Below are 19,828 nucleotides of genomic sequence, written 5' to 3'. Positions count from 1 at the left end.
CATGAGGTCACTATTCGTCTATGGTGGGCTAGGCTAGCTCCAGGCACGGACAGGGGTGGGCATTTCCCCAGACCAGAGGCATATTTTGGACGACGAGTATGCTTTACACAGAATTTGATCTTGGAATAGGAAGAGTGAAGGAGATTATTTCTTCCATTCATACCTAACCAATCAAGATCATGTTCGTAATGCCGCAAAAATTATTTTTATGTAAAAATGACCTCACTCTCCAGTTAAGTTAGATATTGCATGACTCCCGAGAAATCTTCTATCTATCGCAGGTATCGCTTCGATCATCTCCAAATCAAACTGAACCGCAACGCCATGTATATCCCAAGTGTATAGCCGTGGCAGCCTCTCAGATATTTGTATCAACAGCCCTCGCAACATCATGACCATGTCTCTTCCTCCAATCCTTAATCCCATTCTCCAACTCCGCCCTCGAGACACCATCTCTCACCAAATACATCGTCACTCCCAGACTTTCCACATTCCTATTTCTTGCCTCGTCGTCAAAGAATAGCATATCTTCGTACCGCAGTCCCGTCGCTTTCTGCAGCTTATTGAAATGTGTGATCTTACTCCCAGGGTAAATCTCCAAGTGGTCAAAGAATTCAATCGCCTTCCTCTTCTTCCCATCCACGTCTGCGACATGTAATAATCGTAGCATTTCGCGACCAAGGTCTGGCGCAGATGTCCTGGATGCAGCGCCCACCTTTATACCACTTGATTGCAGGGAGGAGAGGATCGATGGGACTTCATTGTAAAAGGAGAAGGATTCGCCGAAGCGGTCTTTGACTGAATCGTGGGTCGGTGCTGCTTTCAGAGGAGCTGTAACATGTGTCTGGGGAAATTAGTAGCTCTTCATTTACCAGGAGCAGTCGAGAAAGCCTAAGATTCAGACATCCGCGAGTACTTACATCCACCCAGAACGGCCATAGGGTATAATCAAGGTCAAAGACGATGAGCTTTGGAAGAGCTCCCTCGGAGAATCTGGATGGAGGGGTTGACCCTGCACTCTCTGCGGGCACGCCGGAAGATTTGCTGAGTTTCTTCACCATCGTAAAGAGAATCAACAGGAGAAACAGGAATGAAGACTTCGTAGTGACAGTCAATGCAATGCACCTCTGTGAAGTCAAGATATTGCAGGCGTATGAAGAGAGGAAGTGAAGAGTGGCGGCGGGGCAAAAACAGTCTGTAACCAACTCATATGTATAATACCAGGATCAACGTCACTGAGGATAACATTTTAAGGTTTGCGTGCAGGCGGTCTGCTCTGGTCCAGGGCAGATGTGGGTGCTTGTGGGTTCCTACAGTAGGCGCCTGTGGTCGTCTAAGGTACAATAACGGTCTAAGTAAGGCAGGGCGGCCAGGCCCCCCCTCCCATCGAATTTTTGGGATCCACTCGGAAAGAGTTTCTTACCAACCAACTGGCATCTTCATCCCTCATCCCTCTCTCCCTCCCTCCTCTGTTACACTTGTCTACACTTTTCTTTCGTCTCACTCTTCGATCTATCTACATCTACAAAATATCTACGTCTATTCACCTGCATCGAGCTTCCCTGCTGTTCAACATGCTCGACTCCCTTACCATCCTCGCCATGGCCGCAGAAGCCGTACAGCGGTCTGAGTCACTTGAGCTTGAACGAGAATTTACCATCAGACGACCTCGAACCACCGATATTCCCCTCCTCGCGCAAGTCGAGCGTTCTGCTGCCCAGATATACCGAACTGTCGACCTAGATTCTCTCGCAGACGGCGCCACCCTCGATCCGTATATCCTCATCACCATTGCAAACGCTGGATACCTCTGGGTAGCTGTAAATCGATTCGACCAGCCAATAGGCTTTTTGGGAGGGAACTATCTGTCTGGCAACTTCCACATCATCGAGCTGTCAGTAGCCCAAGAGTATCAGGGTCGTGGCATTGGAAGCGCGCTGGTGGCAACCATGTCGCAGCAGGTCAGACAGGAAGGATACAGATCTATTACCCTGACAACATTCAAAGACCTGCCATGGAACGCCCCATGGTACGCCAAGTTGGGATTTGCTGAAGTCAAGGTACACGAAATGGGGAAGGAGTTTGAGAAACTTGTGGAGAGTGAAGCACGACATGGTCTTGATCCAAAGCGGCGCTGTGTGATGAGGATGGTATTCTGATTCGAGATCTTGCACCACTTGGAACCGCGAGGTCCCATGGAAGAAGAACAATTTCCGACCTACGCAGGTGAACCACGCGACTGCGAGTACCACCGGGGCAAACAGCCAGGTACGACGGTATCTTATGGAAGCAAACATTGACCATCTCCGCTTTGTGATTGATTGCGAAGAAGGGTTCGTAAAAGCCGCGATCTGCGGACCAAAATGGCGTTTCTATCGTGGAACTCGATCGCATTTCGACAGATGCATGGACGATGCGTTGATTTGAAGTCGCCAACTTCGGAAAACTCTCCGCCCAAACGAGTTAGGCTATTTGGAGAAGTAACAATTCTCGAGCAGCGGGATAGAGAAAATTATAGGCCTTTAAAGTGTCGTGGAACCAGACCATCAGTCACACAGCAACGGCGGTTGTCGAATTGCAAGCTGTAAAATAGAGATTGGATGGAAGTTTGAGAGTTGGAAGTTGTTTCGAGATGGAAAGGAAGAGCAATGGAATGTTGCAAAACCGTCTATTATGTAAGGAGTTGGACAGAAAATAACCTCAGCGATGGACCTTATCTTTTCTGGGGCGTCATTTTATCCCTGCTCGAGCCCTGCAGTTCTTTACTTCTTCCCCGCCCTCCGACGTCCTCATTCGTCACATAGAAGTTTGATAATGAAGCTGCCGGCGCGGCACTCCGTTTAGATTTCCCTGCAGACCTGATTGATCAATTGAATCTAGTCCCGCAATCTAGGAGAGCACGGGAAGTACCCTATCTCTCGGGATATCCACATCCATTCGTCTATTGAGCAAAAGGAGACTACGTAAACCTCAGATCGATCTTCTGGGTCATCTTTAGACTACATGTTGGACTGCACAGCTTCCACTGGCACTGGCATGGATACGCATGGATACTGAGGGGGCAAGGGCGACACATGGCGTGGCTGCTCCCGTGCTGTGCTGCGTAGAAGCACTGCTCCGTGGTCCTCCCTGAATCTCTTATCGGCCAGCTGCAGGATCTTGTCACAGCTTCTCATGCTTTGTGTAATGATTGCAGCATGCACTTTATTAGCACTTAGACCTCGAAGCTTGGCGAATTACCTCCGGACCTATGGCGATGAACGAGACAATCAGTTCCAAGACCTGGAAAAGTCGTTGCATGCAGCAGCTCTATCTTCTAAGTAGTCTATCCTTGCTAGAAATCCCACCTGGCGAGGCGCCGATTATCTTACACTCCAAGCTAGATCCATGAGCATCTTTAAATAAGTATGGGGATCTGGGGCGTCATTTCGCATTTCGGTTTTTTCGTGTTTGCTGTGCCCGATCTTCGTTCTTCACCTTATTTACATCTCGAGTGAATCCCTTCTAGGCGAGGGAATCTTCTCTTTCGTTCTCAAAGACACTCGCGGTTTCCCTTATCTTTTCTGGCATCGGTACAGACTTTTAAAGTAATAGGATCCGCAGACATGGCGACAACTACGGAAAAACCTACGATGCCTTCCTCAGACTCTGAGAAGACAGCAAACATGGCAGAGAAACAGAAGGCACCTCAATTAATGGAGATCAATGAAACCGGCCATGTTCAGGAACTGGAACGAAACTTCTCTCTCTTTTCAATCTGCTCTGTTGGTATCGTCACCGGCAACACCTGGGCAGCTCTTGGAGGATCAATTGTCATTGCCATCTACAATGGAGGACCACCTGGTGTGTTATATGAGTTTATCGCGGTCTCTATATTCTATTGGTTGATTGCGGCTTCACTCGCAGTAAGTGCTTTGTCGGCCAACGGGAAATACCCATTTCTGACGAGCCCCACAGGAACTTGCGTCCTCGATGCCATCGAGTGCAGGAGTATATCATTGGGCTTCTATCACACCAGGTCCTAAATATGGTCGTCTGATTGGGTGGTTTGCTGGGTGGTGGAATACGTTCGCTTGGATGTGTGGAACAGGTATGACCAGAACCTCTTGTCCTTCGATGCCATATCTGACAAAATTCCAGCCACAATGGCAAGCATCAGTGGACAGATTTGTGTTGCGATGTATGGATTATATCACCCGAATTACTCTCCGGAGAGATGGCACGTCTTCATTGCATACCTGATCATCACCTGGACATGTTGTTCGATTGTGTTATTCGCCAACCGAGCTTTGCCGACTATCAATAACATCGGGTTATTCTTTATTCTGGCGGGCGTCTTCATCACAATCGTGTGCTTCTCGACTCTGCCACATACTGCTGGGACTGGATACGCGACTTCCTCCTTCGTTTGGGCCGAATGGTCAAACCAGACCGGGTACACCAGCAACGGCTTCGTCTTTTGTGCGGGCATGCTCAACGGTGCATATGCAGTTGGAACCCCAGATTGTGTATCTCACCTCGCAGAAGAGATTCCAAATCCCAAACGAAATGTTCCATTTGCCATCGCAGCACAAATGGTCACGGGTTTCGTCACAGCATTCTGCTATGCGATCACCATTTTCTATGCGATATCTGACCTCGACGAAGTCCTTGCCGCGCCATACTTCCCATTGGCATTCATCTACGCTCAGGCCACTTCGAGCAGAGCAGGAACAACGGGTCTGTTGTTTCTAATCCTGGTTCCTATTCTCTGCTGCTGCACCGGTACCTTCATCACATGTGGCCGTTGTCTTTGGACCATCGCCCGTGATGAAGCCGTACCATTCTCAGGCACATTCAGCAAGATCGACCCCAAGCATAAGAACCCTTTCAATGCCACTGTATTCTGCGGTGTGTTCTGTACCATCCTTGGTTCGATATACGTCGGGTCCTCCACAGCGTTTAACGCCTTCGTTGGCTCATTCGTCGTCCTAACCACGCTCTCATATGTCGCAGCCATCCTCCCGTTCGTCTTTACGCGCCGCTTTTCCCCTATTTCAGCTGACCCTGGTCCATTTACAAACAATATGAGGCCTGGGCCCTACCAGATGGGACATTACCTTGGCTATGCGGTCAACATCATCGCGTGCTCATACATCCTTGTTTTCGTAGTCATTTACTGCTTTCCATACGCGATGCCTTTCGATGCAGTCAGTATGAACTACGCTTCTCTGATTACTGGCTCGATGACCATCTTTGCAGCTATCTGGTGGTTTGTCAAGGGTGGGAGTTATGTTGGTCCTAGAGCTCTCATCCATGAGGACGATATTACTCATGGAGTTATGCTGTCAGAAGCTTGATCCCCCGTAACGTAATGTTTGACATATTGTAAATACTGGATTGGACTTGCTCACTGTCACTTGCAAACACAAAGTTAGGTTCTTGTTCAGATGGTTCAATCATTCCAGTAAATGGACAAAGCAAGTAGTAGAAAGCAAAACCAAACTATCGCATCCTACGCTCCATTCTCTGTTTCACATCCTTCGTTCTTGCCGGCTCCTCGCAAGCTCTCTCTGTGCCTATTACCAAGGAAGGACAGTTCCATCATAAGACAAGAAAGTTCCTGAACTCGTGGCCTTGGTGGCATTGTCAATCTACTTTGGGTTATTATGAACTCTGCATGGGAGAGACTGAGCAGTGGCATACCTGTTCCAGGACACCCTGCGCACTCGCCTCCACAGTCATAGGCGGCTCAGACACGCCCATACTATCCGCAAATGCCTGTCCATTGGCAGTCTTGACCCATCTGTTCTCACAATCTTTCATCAGCACCGTACTAATACAGGCCAAGACTTTGTATTCATCGCCGCGAGGCAGAAACAGGAAGTGACAGCAGGAGGGGAAATAGGAAGGTTTTAGATTCTCACCCCGGATGCACAGCAATCGCCACAACCCCCTTCTCCTCAAAATGTACCTTCCTGATAAAATAATTCGCTGCAGCTTTGCTAACACCATACGCAAGACTCGGCATTGCACCTTCCATTGCATCGATGCTTCCTAGGGAGCTAGAAATAAGAACAAACTTCCTCTCGTCATCTTCTCTCTCCTCATTCTTAGCAGTGAGTAAAGAATAAAGTGTCTGGTATAGCAAGATGGGCCCGAGAGCGTTGGTCTCGTAGTGCTCGGTCAGCGAGGAGAGAGGTGTGTCTTTGGCGGAGAGGAATGAGGATCCGATTCCGGCGTTGGCGATTATCGTGTCGATGTGATCGATGCCGTGTGTGAGATTTAGCGTTGTGAGGAAATTTTTGAAAGAGTCCTGGGACTGAGAAGGATTGCTGAAGTCTAGCGGGACAATGAGGAGTTTGCTGGTTTGGGCGACAGACAGCGAGTTCAGGGAGCTGGAGGGCGTGGTGGGTGTGCGGATTGTGGCTATGACTGTTGTATCTGTTCGGTGGAGAAGAATGGCTGTAATTGCGAGACCGATGCCTGGTATGGGTTATGGTGGTTAGCTGTGAAGACAGGTAGGGGAAGTATTTCTAAACTCCAACCCCGCTCGCTAAGCGAGTAAGTAAACAATCCTGCCATGCGAGAAATAGGGGTAATAGGGGTACCACCTCTGTTCGCTCCAGTAATCAAGTATGTGTTATTTTTTGCCATATTTAGTGTGTTACTGGAGTTTTAAGTGCAAAGTCTTTGTGGTCTTGATGTCGCGTGAAGTGAAAGTTTGGGGAGGAAGGAAAGTTGGTGGGGAGAGAAGCGAGAAGGGGGGTTCTTTTTAGCTGAATTTGGAGCTCGGCGGAACATGAGATTTGTAAGCTGCGAGCTTATTGGTGCATTCGCATGATATTACGTATTTGGATGTGCTCCTTGTCCTGTGCTTTGTGCTTGGGTGCACATCTGCTGCTTGACCGTATTGTAATCAAGTTTTCTATGAGGATTGACTTCGGTATGGAAATGCGGGGCAAGTGGAACCAACAGGCAGCCATCTTTAGACAAAGATTGGTACATAAGCCACTGCGATTTGGATCCAATCCTAATCCATGAGATTTTGGCGACTACGAGCAACAGCAAATGCTGACGATCAGTCAGACTAAACGCCCATAATTAAGAATTTGGATCTCTCAAGAACCTGAACTACCAGCAGGGTCGTCGTAGTCTCTCGGGTATGCACAAAGTGAGCAGATTTCGTGCCATTAAATGCACTCCCGGCCTTCTCAGTGGTATTGGATCTTTCATGAATCAATCATAACAGTCGAAATGAGAGCTTATGCAAGCAGTTTTTTCTTTTTGATGTGAGGCATGAAGATGAGGCTTGAACTAAGCGTGCAAAGATTTTAGAGAAGAAATCATGTATGCCATACGTGTATTGTGCACTAAAGGTAAACTGCTTCACGGAAGCATGATCTTGTAATCTTCACTCCACACCTGTAGAAATTCTACGCGAGTCCAAGAACAGGATGTTCAAACCCATAACAATACCGTCAGCAGCCTTTTGGGAAATGTTGCTTTTTATCATGAACCAATACAACTCCTTCGTCAATCTTTGGCCCAAGCTGACTAGGTATCCCTGAGACCATTAAACGGGATTCCTCATCGTCTTGCTTTTCCTCGCCGTCTTCCTCGCTCACCGCTCGATTGAACTTGGGACCAATCAAAAATTTCGGATCCTTGATCTGGCATGGTACAATTTTCCCGTCTCTCCGCTCGAGAAGAAGCATATTCTGATTCTCGGCCCACCATTTATCTTCATCCATTTCGGCCTCGATTTCTTTATTGACCAACACGTAGGTCCTTCCATCCTTCGTAAGCCCAGTCTCAACAAGCTTTTCCGATCCCTGTCTGTTTCGAAACTGTAAGAAGTCAGTATTGTGCTATCATGAGCCATTTCAAGCACCCATTGAGACTTAGAATATAATCTTGCAGACCGGACTAGCCATTAGAAGATCACCTCCGGACCCAGACTCTTCTTTCGAAGCTGACTCCATAGTTCTGTGACCGAATGGAGCTTCGGAGCAAATCCGGGGACCTACTGTTTGGACAAATTTGTATGGCCTGTTCCCCAAGTTGACATCCGCTGGGATATCATACCAGCTTATCCGTTTGATGAAGCCGTCTTTATCGAGGACATGTGGAAGGTCGCGATCTCGAAGATTGTAACTGAGCTTGACGTGCTTACCACAACGCATAATTGCCCCAGTCTCGACATTGATATCTCGTCCAATGAAGTAGACATCGAACTGAAATCGAAATTCGAAAAAATGAGTGGGTTCTTCTGTAGGCCAGTCACGGACTGTCGGATATTGGACTCGGGGAAATCGTTTCTTGCTGTACCAGAAGCCTTCGGCCGTGAAGAGAAAGATTTCGGCTAGAAGATAAATCTGTCAACTCGGCACACAGCTTCGATGTTGGAGACTCACTTGAACCTGATGGTACGAAGTACAGGCCTTTATTTTTTAGCTGCGAACTGTCAGCGAGTCTAGAAAGAAACGAGCCATGTCTGATATACAGTCCATTTACCACTGGGATACATGTCCCAGTCGAATTCCGGATACAGGGATTTGATGTCGAAGCGTGGGCGCCAGCCAGCAACTGTGCAAGCATCTGATAATTTTGGTGTATTCATGTTTGTGATCCGCAAGTGCTCTTAGGACAGTTGTGAGGCCTGGGAGATTGAAATGATGAGGTTTGCAGAAAAACGCTCCGTGGCTGCTGCACCCAACCTCAACTCGTGCCTTCCTTACAAATGCAATTTATACCTACTTATCATAAAATTTCACACCATCGGTCTGTGGCATTAAGCAGGCATCACTGATATGACTGATAATTCACGATCGCAAAATCTCTAAAATGGTGCAGCTCGAGGCCAGCATCAGCCACTCGGGTCTGGCACATTTAGGAGAGAATGGATTTAAAAGACAGAAACGGACAATAAAGCTCACTCAGAAGCCGGCCCGAAATCAAAGCTGTGAATCTCAAAGCATCCCAGTTCAAAAGCTAAACGCAAAGCTCGCAACCCTATCAAAACTCACACTCCAAGAGGTTCTCCCAGATGCAACTAAGTCATTGGAGCTCCGAACATCTGTTACCGCCCCGTTCTACTTCTTATAGACATTGCCATTGGGAGCAGTGTAGGTTGAACCGCTGCCAGAGTTGTGGTACGTGGATCCGTTGCCATTGGCGTAGTAGTAAGATCCGTCTGCCGTGCGTTAGCTTCCTAGCCCGACATATACAGATAAATGGATACTTGCCAGAGTTCGAGTAGTGGTATGCAGGACCACTGGGTTGAGATCGGGTATCGTAGTTGTTGCCCTTTGCCCATGTTTGTTAGGATTCTAGAAGATTGGGAGGAAGCAGTAGGTGCTTACCTGGCTGTTGGTACCAGTGCTGGTGATCGTGTAGGGTGTGTATGGGGAGCCAGAAGACCCGGTGTTGCCAGAGGAGGACTTGCCAGACATGATGAGATTCGTTCAGGGCTGTGAGTTTTGTGAAATGTTGCTTTTGGTTGTTATTTTGGAGGTTCAAGAATTTTGTTTGTTCGAAGGGAGGTTTGATCTGGAGGAGAGAGGGAAAGTATTTGTATTTAAGATTGAGGGGTAGCGGGAGAAGAAAGAACCGAGAAGGCAGGAGCATATGCGTGGTGGATCCGGGTACCTGTCCTTTATTAACTTATGCAGCTGTTTTCATATTTGTTCATTCACACCCGAGCTTGTCAAGTTTGGTAAGCAATGTGGAGTCCTGGTGATACAGTAACCGGACATCGAAGAAAGGCAAATTCAGTGAAGCCATTCCCGAAATGCGCAGGCGTGTTTGTTGCGTTCTCTACTTACCAGCATATATATTGCCTGTTCAAATATAGCTCTGCTCCTGCAGCAAGCACTCGAATTGGCCGGATTATTGATGCTGCGCGGGGTCCCGTTCACCGCTTGAGCACTCTTGCAGGGAGGCGCCAAGATTCCACGATGTCACGAAGATTTGCACATGGATGAAGCTCGGCGGGGTTTCAAGGGACTTGTTCATTTTATGATAACTTGTTGGGAATTCTGATGGACTATCACGAGCAGTGAAGTAGCCAGTGTGATATGAAAAGCACTCTCAATTACTGCAGAGACTCGTGAAGCCACAACGGCTTTGCTGATCGCTGTTGTTTGCAAACGCACGGGAAGCGAGGAGATCGATCTAACCCAGTCGCTTCAGGCTATTATGAATTTATGTGCTGACTGTACTACGACCACTTCCTGGACTTGAACTTTTTAGTTTTCGGTTCTTCTTTTTGAATTACTCTCACTCTCGTACGGTTTATGTCGCATCTTCGGCAACTTTCGCGCAGTGAGCCCAAGTCTCAGGATGAAGTCCCAAGGAACGGAGCGCTCCAGGATGTCTACTTCTCTCTTGGTATATTTGCCATATCTTTTAAAGACATGATCTTAATTCTTAAGGACATCTGAAAAGATCCTCCAGAAGGTTACTTCTCAAGCAAGTCTGTCAATGAAGCTCCTTGATTCTTGGTCGAGGATGCTTATGTGTCTTTTGAAGTCAACGACTGAGAATTCACACGCCTTCTAGTCATCATTCCACCGTTGTGAATTTTGATGCTCTATATCAAAAAGCTTTACAGAATTGTGTCTCGGTTGTTACTACTGCAAGAAGATCCCGGGGGTTTATCGCGGCGCGCAGTATGTCATGTCACATACAGTGTTCTGCGTGAGCTTCCAAGCTTGATGGCTGTGCAACTTTCGTTTCGGAGTAACCATTGAGTGACAATTCTGTTACGTGGACCTCCAAGCCCGATTCCTCAGCTGACAATCATCCTTGCACGTCAGCCTTCTGTTTATTAAATGCAGCCGAAGGCCACGACAAGTTCAGCCAGTCCTTCGTGCCATCTTACATCTCTCCATCGTATCCTTCCATGCGCTTTACCATAATTGCCTGTGATCAAAGGTCTCCAAGACCGAGTACAGTTGCGCAGACGCACCGAGGAGGCGGGGTCGTGAAGATGCGAATCAACTCCCATGCTCAGTTCTTACCAGCAATCGGGTTTCGGTCACATTCAACCATAATTCTCCCTTTAATATACAGAAGCGGCCCGATTTTAAGCTAAGTAGTCAAGACAGATGCTTGCCTTCAGCTTTACACGATGATTTTGAAACTTGGCATAAACAATCTTCCAGAGAGGAAAGAGCTTTCGTCGTAGAGTTGTACCTGGCAAGCTGGGCAGTCAGCATCGCATTGAGCCTGTTCTCTCACAATGCGACTCATAAGAAAACGCTGCCTCGGCCACATGCTGCTACTTGCTTTAATGCTCATATGGTAGAATTGGTTCCACGATCCCGTGAAGATATAATTGATACGGTATCGAGGTGGTGGGGTCGTTTTACCGGAAAGATTAAGAGATCCCAAGATCGGTCAAGAACAATCGCTATGTTCGAACTCCTTGGCCGATGTATTTGCCTGGGTTTGTCTTTCGCAGTTTTGGGATTGTCCATTATGATGACAATTGTACCGAGTGACTATGGCAGTCCCGGTGACTTTCGAGGTGGTGATGGGATGAAAGCTCCGCTGTTCACTTACGTCTTTGTACGTATTACAACTGCTTGTGTAGTTCATATCAGGTCCTAACCCTAGATTCAAGGTCACGGCTTCTCTCACCCTCAACACAGAGGAGGCACTCTCTCAACTTTCATGCTATAAAAATCACATCCGTCGCCTGCATCCCGGACTCGTCCTCGTGTTCGACTTGATCATCATTCTCGGACTTTTTCTTTCATCATATCTTGTAATGTTCCCAACCATGTTCCAGTTTGCACTGGCGAGGGACTTGATTTGGATTTCAACTGCTTTGGCGTAAGTTCGATTTCCACATATAGCGATAAATGTGGAACGAAGGCTGATAATCTTAGCATTATACATTCTTTCCTGTTTGTGTTTGCTTGTATTGCTTGTGACAAATGGAGGAAAGATTATATTCATCGAAATCAGCAGGAAGCTATTCGGAGGGGACGGGAGAGAGCTCTGAGGATGCAGCAGTTTCACGATGTTTACGTGTAAAGGAGTAAGAGGTTGGAGCGGATGGTAAATCGAGTATCCTGGAGCAAATAAGCAAATAGAAAACATCGCTACTGAATAACATACGATAAAAATGCCATGTTTTACATTTTTTGATCCTCACTTGAGCATTTGTATGGGCCCATGAAGGACATGGCAAAAATCGTGTCCGAGTAAGACGAGAACTAAGAACTGAGCATGCCGATTGATAGTTGCAACAAGGGACCCAAGCGAAAAGCATTGTGCCCTCAATTGAATCTCAAACGCATCCTCGAATCTTCAACCCATACTCAGGATGTGCAGTATATCAGACGAGTTGAGGTAGTGATGTTGGGGGGTGGTTAAAAGAATCAAATTTCGCAACTGGCACTTGCATCGAATCGTTCCCACCGAGTCCTTTGGTCTATTTTGGCGCCGTTCTTCTTGGTATAAAGCGAACCTCAAAATTGTCCGAATCAGTCTAACATAGCACAGTCTGAGCCCCAAAGTCCGGGGGATCGACGCAAGGAGGAAGAAGATAAGGTACCCGCCCGCAAAAAGCAACCAAAGGAGCCTCGTGACCACGAGTCACAGTCGTGCTGTGATTTGCCTTGCCAGCCTGAGGCCAGCCACTAACAGATGAGGTTATCCACCCCACTTGACTTCATGAGAACACCACACGACACGCAGACATATCACAACAATTCGGACTGTCAAAAGCCTCGTCCTCGTCGCCGCCGTGCTTGTGCAATTGCTGCGAATTAAAGAGGAACAATCAGAGGCTGCTGACACGTCTACCTAGCTGTACGCGTGGCACCCACTGTCGCGCTCGGCATCACCAGCCACCGTCTCACGCGCATAAGGTTATCAGATATCGCAGATAGGACTACACGTCGCCCGAGCACGAGCAGAGACGTCGCCGCCATAGCTCACGATATCGCAGTTTTGCAGGCGCAATTATTTGATGGAGCCTCACCAGCTGGCTCTCGCCGCCCTCGACGAGGTGGCACATTCGATCAGCACGGCCGCGAGTCATCGTGATGCGGGTAATGTCTTACGGGCGGCTGGCGACATCCAACCTTCGATCAAGAACAAAGAGATCACGAAGAATAGAGCTGCATATACCCACGAACCAAGTCATTCTTCAGCAGCAGCCTGGGAAAACATGTCTCTATCCGGGAAGGGACACAATAGCACCAGCAATACATCATTGGCCTTGAAGACGACGACATCCAGTAACAATTCCCAATCGACGACCGATGGCCATGATACGGTCTCCACACCGCCGACTTCTACCTCCGATGAGTTCTCATCACAAAGCACGAATGCCGATGGGCCCCTGTCTCAATTATCGCAACTCTCGCAGCTGGCCGCTGCAGCAGAACCTCTCTTGAGCACGTCTTCGACGCGACCTGCCCTCACAATAGCCCCAACAGCAGGCCAGAAAAGAACAGCAGACGGACAGGTGAAGCCACTATCTGCCTCTCCTAACAGTCCAAAGGCGCGTGGACATTCCAGGAATACTAGCGCAGTAAGTAATGTATCTTCTGTTGGGAGTAGCAGGATTGGAGAAGTAAGACAGCACCAGAAGTCTCCGGAATTACCTACTGACAATATGCAGCTTTCGTCCGAGCTTCGGACGCGTCTTTCTTATGCGATGGTAAAAGTAAACAATGGGTGGCAATCAAATTCAATCGACGAAGTTGAATCACTGGCATCCCAGGCCGCGTCTCCAACCTCATCCACATCCACTTTGCATGGCCGTCGCAATCTTATATCGTCTCCGCGCACTGCCATGGCAACTCTACAAAGTCATTCCAGCAGTGCTAGCCAAACTATCCAAACGCTAACGCCTGATTTCGACTTGTATCCCAGAGGAGACCAGCCATCCCGAACGTATGAATCATTCTGGCGAGACCATTCAACACCAAACTTTCCCCCCCAACGTCAGTCGACGCAAACACCGATCATTTCACCTCCAGTCTCGAAATCCCTTGGCCCCCCAGCTGACATTCGTCCCACTGCATCCTCACGCCGATCAGGAACTCCAAAGTTCAGCAAACCACCGGCCATGCCTAATAACGGTTCGAATTCGCCTTACAACACGTCAGCTCCTCGAACACCACTCAGAACAGACTTCAGGGATAACCCTGTTATTCAAACGCCGGTCCAAAAGACGATTCAAGAACAGGATGCCATTGAGACTTTACTATTTATGAGCAGTCCTGGGAACTCTGGAAACATGGGTCACACGTTCCCTCCGCCCAGGACCCAAGGGTCGCCACAGCTGAGCCCTCTAAGAACAGAATTCGATTCTCGTGCGAGAGCAAACCAAATAAGAAGAGTTGAATTCGACACTTCGGCAGTAAGTGTTAGCGCAGACAGCAGTGAAGGTGGTGCCGAGTACAGGAGCAAGATGAGAAGCAAGGGACTCAGCCAAAGTAAAGCAAAGAGCGAGGAAATGAACCGCTTCTTGGATGAGATGCGGGATGATTCCAGCAGTGATGAAGAGGAAATAATGATCAAGTATTCGAGTCCGAGGCGTATTCCAGCTGGGAGAGTCTAGCAGTCGCCGACTTCTTTCTCAAGTACATACATAGAGACGATTTCATGGCATATACGGAGTTCTTGCTTGCATCTCTAACGACGCAGAGCTTTCTGGGCGTCAGGGTGATACCCTTCTTCCAATTCGGACGGAATTATGATCAACGGTCTCTTTTGTTCATTCGGGGGCTGCATGCGAATGTTGGAGTTTCTTCGGATGGGTACATCTAATTTTAGGGGTTTCTGAGATGGGATTACCTCGATGTCTTGGGTGCATTTTATGGATATTTAGTTGTATATTCTTTGGCATTTTAGATGCACATATCACGCCTTGCTTTTGTTGTTTCATGGCCGGCACAGGTCTCGAATTTTTTACCATCACCAACCGAATCATATTTTTGTTGGAGTATTATATGACTGCAACTTGCTCTCGAACCCCAGCTCCACGCATGGTAGCAATTAACAGGAGCCTATTCCTAGAACGGCGCAACCACGAGTACTGTAGACTGTGACTGATGTAACCAAATTCAGCGAAGCTCGAATACTCGCACAGGGCATTGCTTGTTTTCATCGGAACGCCACACTCCGGGGATGTTTCAACTACTCGCATCGACAAGATGGGCATGCGAGAGATCAATGTATTTCAAACCTGGAGCACAATTGGTAAAACGACCCATTTACCCGACACGGGAGCATCTAATCCATGCCATCTGTGCATATCAATCTGAGAGACAAGATGGAGTGCTAGTTATACACCAGGAATCACCGAGGACTTACACCCACGTGATATGAGTTCTCGGAAGAAATATGACATGGATGATCCTCTGCACATCGGTTTGATCTCCACGACAAGAAAAACAAGTGTGTGATTCGTCTGATGTTTGTCTGTCTTACGATCTCCCCGTACGATGATCCTAAGATACCTTCTCGGCAGCAGATGAGCGGAAAATGGAGAACATGCTTCAACAATATCAGGAAAGCAATGACCGATGTTGTATTTGACCGGCTATTTTAGGAATGTCATCCAAAATGTCGCACTTGATCTCCTCGAAAGCTTACTTGCAATAAGACGGATGATGCAGCCGCGGGAAAATAAGCTTTGTGACGTTCAGGTTGCATCGTGGTGTCCAACACAAGGGAGAAACAAAAGTATGTTTTGAGAACACGGAAGGCTGAAGTGAAGACAACAAAGTCCACCAACTAGGTTTCTCTTCTTCTAGACCCAACCGTCGGAACAGATCATCCATTCTCTCCTCGTCAACCTAACACATCGCACCCGCACCAACCCTGTACCATATCTCTTCACGCGCTTTCAATTGGTTGTCACCAAGGTCGTTTCAGACCGTTTCACGGATTCCAGCAACTCGCAATTCGTGGACACGCAAGCCAAGCTTCAGGATGGCAGGGGTCTGCGCAACAACAAGAAGACAAGTTCTGTTAGAGATGCCAAAGACTACGACTCGGATTCACTTCGCCTAGTAAAGATCTGGTAGGTATGTCCTTGTGGAGGGGAAGATCGCTTGTACCGGGGTGTCGCGAAATTTGAACAGACACACCCAGGCGTTGAGACATCAGCTTTGAGTGGTCTCTGATCCTGAGTCTGAGCCTGAATATGGAATTCCGAGTTGTCATCTCAAATCTTACGACCTGGTTTAATTGCTCGTTATAATGCTAGAAGAAAGTGCGTCGAAGAAAGTGCGTCGAAGAAAGTGCGTCGACACCTCTTGTGGTGGCGCTATCATTCATTGGTCCCGGGCGCTACAGTATGGGATCGCGGGTGTGGCGCACATAGTGTGGAGCAAGGCGAGTTTCAGCGCACTTCAAAAGGACAACCGAAACGCCGGGCTGACAGGGTTCATGCTCCAAATGTTCTCTCCCACAAACATTCCATTATTGTTTGCCTGCTCGGCTGTCGACAAAAGTTGCTCTAAAAGAAACAGGCTTGGTAACCGCTCTCGCATTTTCCCATTTGTTTCGTTTGTGATCGTCGATGCTTAATGCTTCGGAAGCCTGCGGGATCGGTTGCGAAGAAGTCAAGCTTCACTTGGACATCTTGGAAGCCTTGGGGTCTCACTCAGACATATTGGAGATTTACATTGGGAAACCCTGAGGGGAGATTGGGTTTGGGAAAGAAACACCATCCAAGAACCACAAACCGGTTGTTGAGTCTACCGGTACACATTGGATGGCAATGGTTTGAGGCGAGGTTTAGGATTGCCCTCTGTGAGAAGATTATTGGGATTCAGAGCTCGAACGATCCTATCGCGGCTGACCTCAATTGGTAGAGTAAAGTCACGAGTTTCTAGGTCAAGGTGGTGAGTAGTAGTCGCAACGCAGCGAGGCGTGGGTTTCAGAATGTCGGGTCCAGCAGATCATTGATGATGTGCTTCGAAGAACGCCACCCACTCAATTTGCCCCTCAGACACTCTGGACCAAACACCGCTCTGAACATCGAAATCTTGATCAATTAACTCTATGCTTGGTTGGCCGGTGTCACAGCCTTTCTTCATCCTGGTGGAACATGTCGGAAGGCAATCTGGTGAGTGGTGCTTTGCTAAAAAGGATATATTCTTGGCAGTGGTCTAACGAAAATACTACAACGACACTCTCCCAGACTCTTTGGAATCACCTCGTCGGTTTTGTCGTATGGAAAATCAACATGGCTCGTTCTACTGTGAACAACGATTGGTCACGGTGCGAAAGGGTCTAAATCGGGCAACATCAGCCTCACTCACTCCACTATCTTGGCACACCAGTGAAGCCACGGAGCCACTTTAGGGTCAGGACTGCCCCTGGAGACGCGGCTATCCACCAACCCCTGGCCCCTATTCCCAAGCCCGGTCCAGTGCTTGTTCTCGCTGTCCAGCATCACTACTGGCTTGCCCTCTCTCCATTGCAGCCTCTGGTGGCCCCTGGCCCAGTTCCGTGCAGCTCTCGCCTACCTCCCTGCCCTACCTCCGTACCGTACCAACTTTCTCAACCACTCCCTACCGAGCCCATCCTTCGGAGCCTCTCCAACCCACTCTCACTCAAACACCCAGTTGTGTTGCGTAGATACCTCGCACTGACGACGCCATGGGCTTCTCAAACCCGCTGCAGGGCTCCATACAATGGAATTGCCGTATGGAGCTTGCCTGCATTGAGCATGGGTCTCCACTGTCATGCCACACCCTGTGTCTGGGCTCTGCACCTCCCATGTTTTACCCAGCTCGAGGCGATCCTATAGAAGCCTTCCAAGACTTCATGCGAAAAACATCCACTTCTCTTGTTCATGTTCGGTTTCTCTTAAACTATCTTCTCTTTCCTATTCCTATTCCGCTTGTGTATCCTGTTTTGCTCCTCCTTCCATTTATCTTTGTTTTCTTTGCATCTTTCCTGGGGCGGGCTTCCAATTTCACTCTCGAATACTCGTGCTGAGCATCTTTCTTTTGATTGCCATATTTCGAGACTCCGCGACCATTCTTTGACGCCGAGATCTCGATCTTCTTACCACTCCTTACATTCGAAAGTACCACCTGGTGTGGATTTAGAAATAACCTCACGATGCCTTCCATAATACAGCTTCAGGCTCTCCTCCTCCTCGCCCTCGTCGGCTTCGCCCTCGCCGTTCCAACGAGAAATGCACCAATTCAGAAACGCAGCTTCAAGGTTGAGCGAGTGCCAAACCCTCACTTCAAGGGCCGATCAGTAGGAGCTGGAACAAGGGCGCTCGTCAAGGCGCACAGAAAGTATGGTGTTGCACTTCCTCAAGGACTCGTCGATGCTATGAATGCCGCCGCTGCAGCGAACGCAGCTCCAGTCGGATCCATTGCCGATGCTTTATCGAACTCAGCCAGCATCCAAATTGGTGCTGCTCCTGTCGAGGAGAAGAAGAAGGCACAAGGTTCCGCCACGAGATCAGTTCCTGGTTCATTGTCGACGGGTGGAGCTACTGCTGGTGCCAGAGCCAACGGTACTGCTGGAAAGGCTACAGGGATTGTGACGGCTACCCCCGAGCAAGGCGATGTCGAGTACCTCTCTCCAGTCACCATCGGTGGACAGACTATAAACATGGATTTCGACAGCGGTTCCTCCGATCTCTGGGTTTTTAGCACAGGACTAAACGCCGCTGCTCAAGCAGGCCACACCAACTACGATGCCACCAAGTCCACTACTTCAAAAGCGCTGGCCGGGGCCTCCTGGTCCATTTCCTATGGTGACGGATCTGGAGCAAAAGGAACTGTCGTAATGGACACCGTAAACATTGGAGGAGCAGAGGTCAAAAACCAAGCTGTTGAGATGGCCACGGCAGTCTCACAATCATTCGTTGCCGATGCTAACTCCAATGGACTTGTCGGCCTCGCCTACTCCAAACTCAACACTGTCAAGCCAACACAGCAAAAGACTTTCTTTGATAACGCGATGCCCAACCTGGCCATGCCTGTTTTCACTGCAGATCTCCGTAAGGCCGCCGTCGGCTCCTACGAGTTCGGCAATATCGACTCCACCAAGTTCAACGGAACCCTCGCCTGGGCCCCCGTCAACACCACCCAGGGCTTCTGGCAATTCTCCTCCAACAAGTTCCAAGTCGGTACCGGTGCCCCAATGACCATCCAAGGTGGCCAGGCCATCGCTGATACCGGAACTACTCTCATGTTGGCCAACGCTGCTATCGTCAACGCCTACTACAGCCAAGTCAACGGTGCCGTCAACAACGCTACCGTCGGAGGTGTCACCTTTCCCTGCAACTCTCAGCTACCCGATCTTGCTGTCGATGTTGGTGGATCTTACATGGCTACTGTCCGTGGAAGCGACATCAACTTCGCTCCAGTTGACCGTGCTGGTACCAGTAAGTCACACTATCCAATGCTGAACTCTTTCTAGAACTCTTACTAACACCTCCTCTAGCTTGCTTTGGAGGCCTCCAAGCCATCGCTGGTAACCTCCAGATCTACGGAGACATCATGTTCAAGTCACAATTCGTGGCCTTCAACGGTGGCAACAACACTCTTGGCATGGCTCCTCATCAGTAGATGCAGAATCTACGTCACGTCAACTCAAGTCACAGCATTGCATTGCAGCAGATAGTAATAGAAAATTTCTTTTTTTCGTGGCATCTTGAATCTTGCCAAAATGGGAATGTTTCAGGTATATTGTGTAGTATAGGTATATGATGATCCGATAGGGTCAGCATGGGATAATGGGTTTTGTACAAAGTTTTTCACGCCTAGACAGGAACAGAAATGAGACGGGATGAGAGGCATCGCGTGGATAGCATTTGTTGTACATAATTTCAACGACTTTG

At 48.5% G+C, this 19,828-nt stretch overlaps 9 protein-coding genes across 9 annotated transcripts; 5 read left to right on the top strand and 4 right to left on the bottom strand.

Moving 5' to 3' along the window:
- Positions 1 to 187: 187 nt before the first annotated feature.
- On the bottom strand, positions 188 to 1,280 carry ONS95_011100 (uncharacterized protein). The gene is made up of 2 exons (XM_058504697.1): positions 921 to 1,280; positions 188 to 844 (listed from the first exon to the last, which is right to left on the bottom strand). The coding sequence occupies exons 1-2, from the start codon at positions 1,059 to 1,061 to the stop codon at positions 359 to 361; spliced, it is 627 nt and encodes a 208-aa protein (XP_058359253.1). The 5' UTR covers positions 1,062 to 1,280; the 3' UTR covers positions 188 to 358.
- Positions 1,281 to 1,574: 294 nt separating this feature from the next.
- ONS95_011099 (uncharacterized protein) lies at positions 1,575 to 2,159 on the top strand (the record flags this gene model as incomplete). Its single annotated transcript, XM_058504696.1, has 1 exon — positions 1,575 to 2,159. One exon carries the CDS (start codon positions 1,575 to 1,577, stop codon positions 2,157 to 2,159), a length of 585 nt encoding a protein of 194 aa, XP_058359252.1.
- Positions 2,160 to 3,519: 1,360 nt separating this feature from the next.
- Positions 3,520 to 5,339, top strand: ONS95_011098 (uncharacterized protein; the record flags this gene model as incomplete). The annotated part of the gene is made up of 3 exons (XM_058504695.1): positions 3,520 to 3,905; positions 3,958 to 4,090; positions 4,141 to 5,339. The coding sequence occupies exons 1-3, from the start codon at positions 3,606 to 3,608 to the stop codon at positions 5,337 to 5,339; spliced, it is 1,632 nt and encodes a 543-aa protein (XP_058359251.1). The 5' UTR covers positions 3,520 to 3,605.
- A 123-nt stretch (positions 5,340 to 5,462) lies between these two features.
- ONS95_011097 (uncharacterized protein) lies at positions 5,463 to 6,863 on the bottom strand. The gene is made up of 4 exons (XM_058504694.1): positions 6,594 to 6,863; positions 5,907 to 6,465; positions 5,686 to 5,785; positions 5,463 to 5,633 (listed from the first exon to the last, which is right to left on the bottom strand). The coding sequence occupies exons 1-4, from the start codon at positions 6,634 to 6,636 to the stop codon at positions 5,562 to 5,564; spliced, it is 774 nt and encodes a 257-aa protein (XP_058359250.1). The 5' UTR covers positions 6,637 to 6,863; the 3' UTR covers positions 5,463 to 5,561.
- A 597-nt stretch (positions 6,864 to 7,460) lies between these two features.
- ONS95_011096 (uncharacterized protein) lies at positions 7,461 to 8,602 on the bottom strand (the record flags this gene model as incomplete). Its single annotated transcript, XM_058504693.1, has 4 exons — positions 7,461 to 7,829; positions 7,905 to 8,344; positions 8,397 to 8,436; positions 8,486 to 8,602. The coding sequence occupies 4 exons, from the start codon at positions 8,600 to 8,602 to the stop codon at positions 7,461 to 7,463; spliced, it is 966 nt and encodes a 321-aa protein (XP_058359249.1).
- Positions 8,603 to 9,074: 472 nt separating this feature from the next.
- ONS95_011095 (uncharacterized protein) lies at positions 9,075 to 9,434 on the bottom strand (the record flags this gene model as incomplete). Its single annotated transcript, XM_058504692.1, has 3 exons — positions 9,075 to 9,175; positions 9,228 to 9,288; positions 9,345 to 9,434. The coding sequence occupies 3 exons, from the start codon at positions 9,432 to 9,434 to the stop codon at positions 9,075 to 9,077; spliced, it is 252 nt and encodes an 83-aa protein (XP_058359248.1).
- Positions 9,435 to 11,397: 1,963 nt separating this feature from the next.
- ONS95_011094 (uncharacterized protein) lies at positions 11,398 to 12,024 on the top strand (the record flags this gene model as incomplete). Its single annotated transcript, XM_058504691.1, has 3 exons — positions 11,398 to 11,553; positions 11,609 to 11,820; positions 11,877 to 12,024. 3 exons carry the CDS (start codon positions 11,398 to 11,400, stop codon positions 12,022 to 12,024), a joined length of 516 nt encoding a protein of 171 aa, XP_058359247.1.
- Positions 12,025 to 12,682: 658 nt separating this feature from the next.
- Positions 12,683 to 15,066, top strand: ONS95_011093 (uncharacterized protein). Its single transcript, XM_058504690.1, has 2 exons — positions 12,683 to 13,531; positions 13,622 to 15,066. Exons 1-2 carry the CDS (start codon positions 12,965 to 12,967, stop codon positions 14,564 to 14,566), a joined length of 1,512 nt encoding a protein of 503 aa, XP_058359246.1. The 5' UTR covers positions 12,683 to 12,964; the 3' UTR covers positions 14,567 to 15,066.
- Positions 15,067 to 16,391: 1,325 nt separating this feature from the next.
- ONS95_011092 (uncharacterized protein) lies at positions 16,392 to 19,556 on the top strand (the record flags this gene model as incomplete). Its single annotated transcript, XM_058504689.1, has 2 exons — positions 16,392 to 19,372; positions 19,432 to 19,556. The coding sequence occupies exons 1-2, from the start codon at positions 18,088 to 18,090 to the stop codon at positions 19,554 to 19,556; spliced, it is 1,410 nt and encodes a 469-aa protein (XP_058359245.1). The 5' UTR covers positions 16,392 to 18,087.
- Positions 19,557 to 19,828: the final 272 nt, after the last annotated feature.

Source organism: Cadophora gregata, assembly GCF_030347475.1.
Source record: "Cadophora gregata isolate MNR1 chromosome Unknown scaffold_5, whole genome shotgun sequence".
NCBI lineage: Eukaryota > Fungi > Ascomycota > Leotiomycetes > Helotiales > Ploettnerulaceae > Cadophora > Cadophora gregata.
The sequence above is the reverse complement of the archived record's forward strand: the minus strand, read 5'-3'. Positions and strand labels throughout refer to the sequence as shown.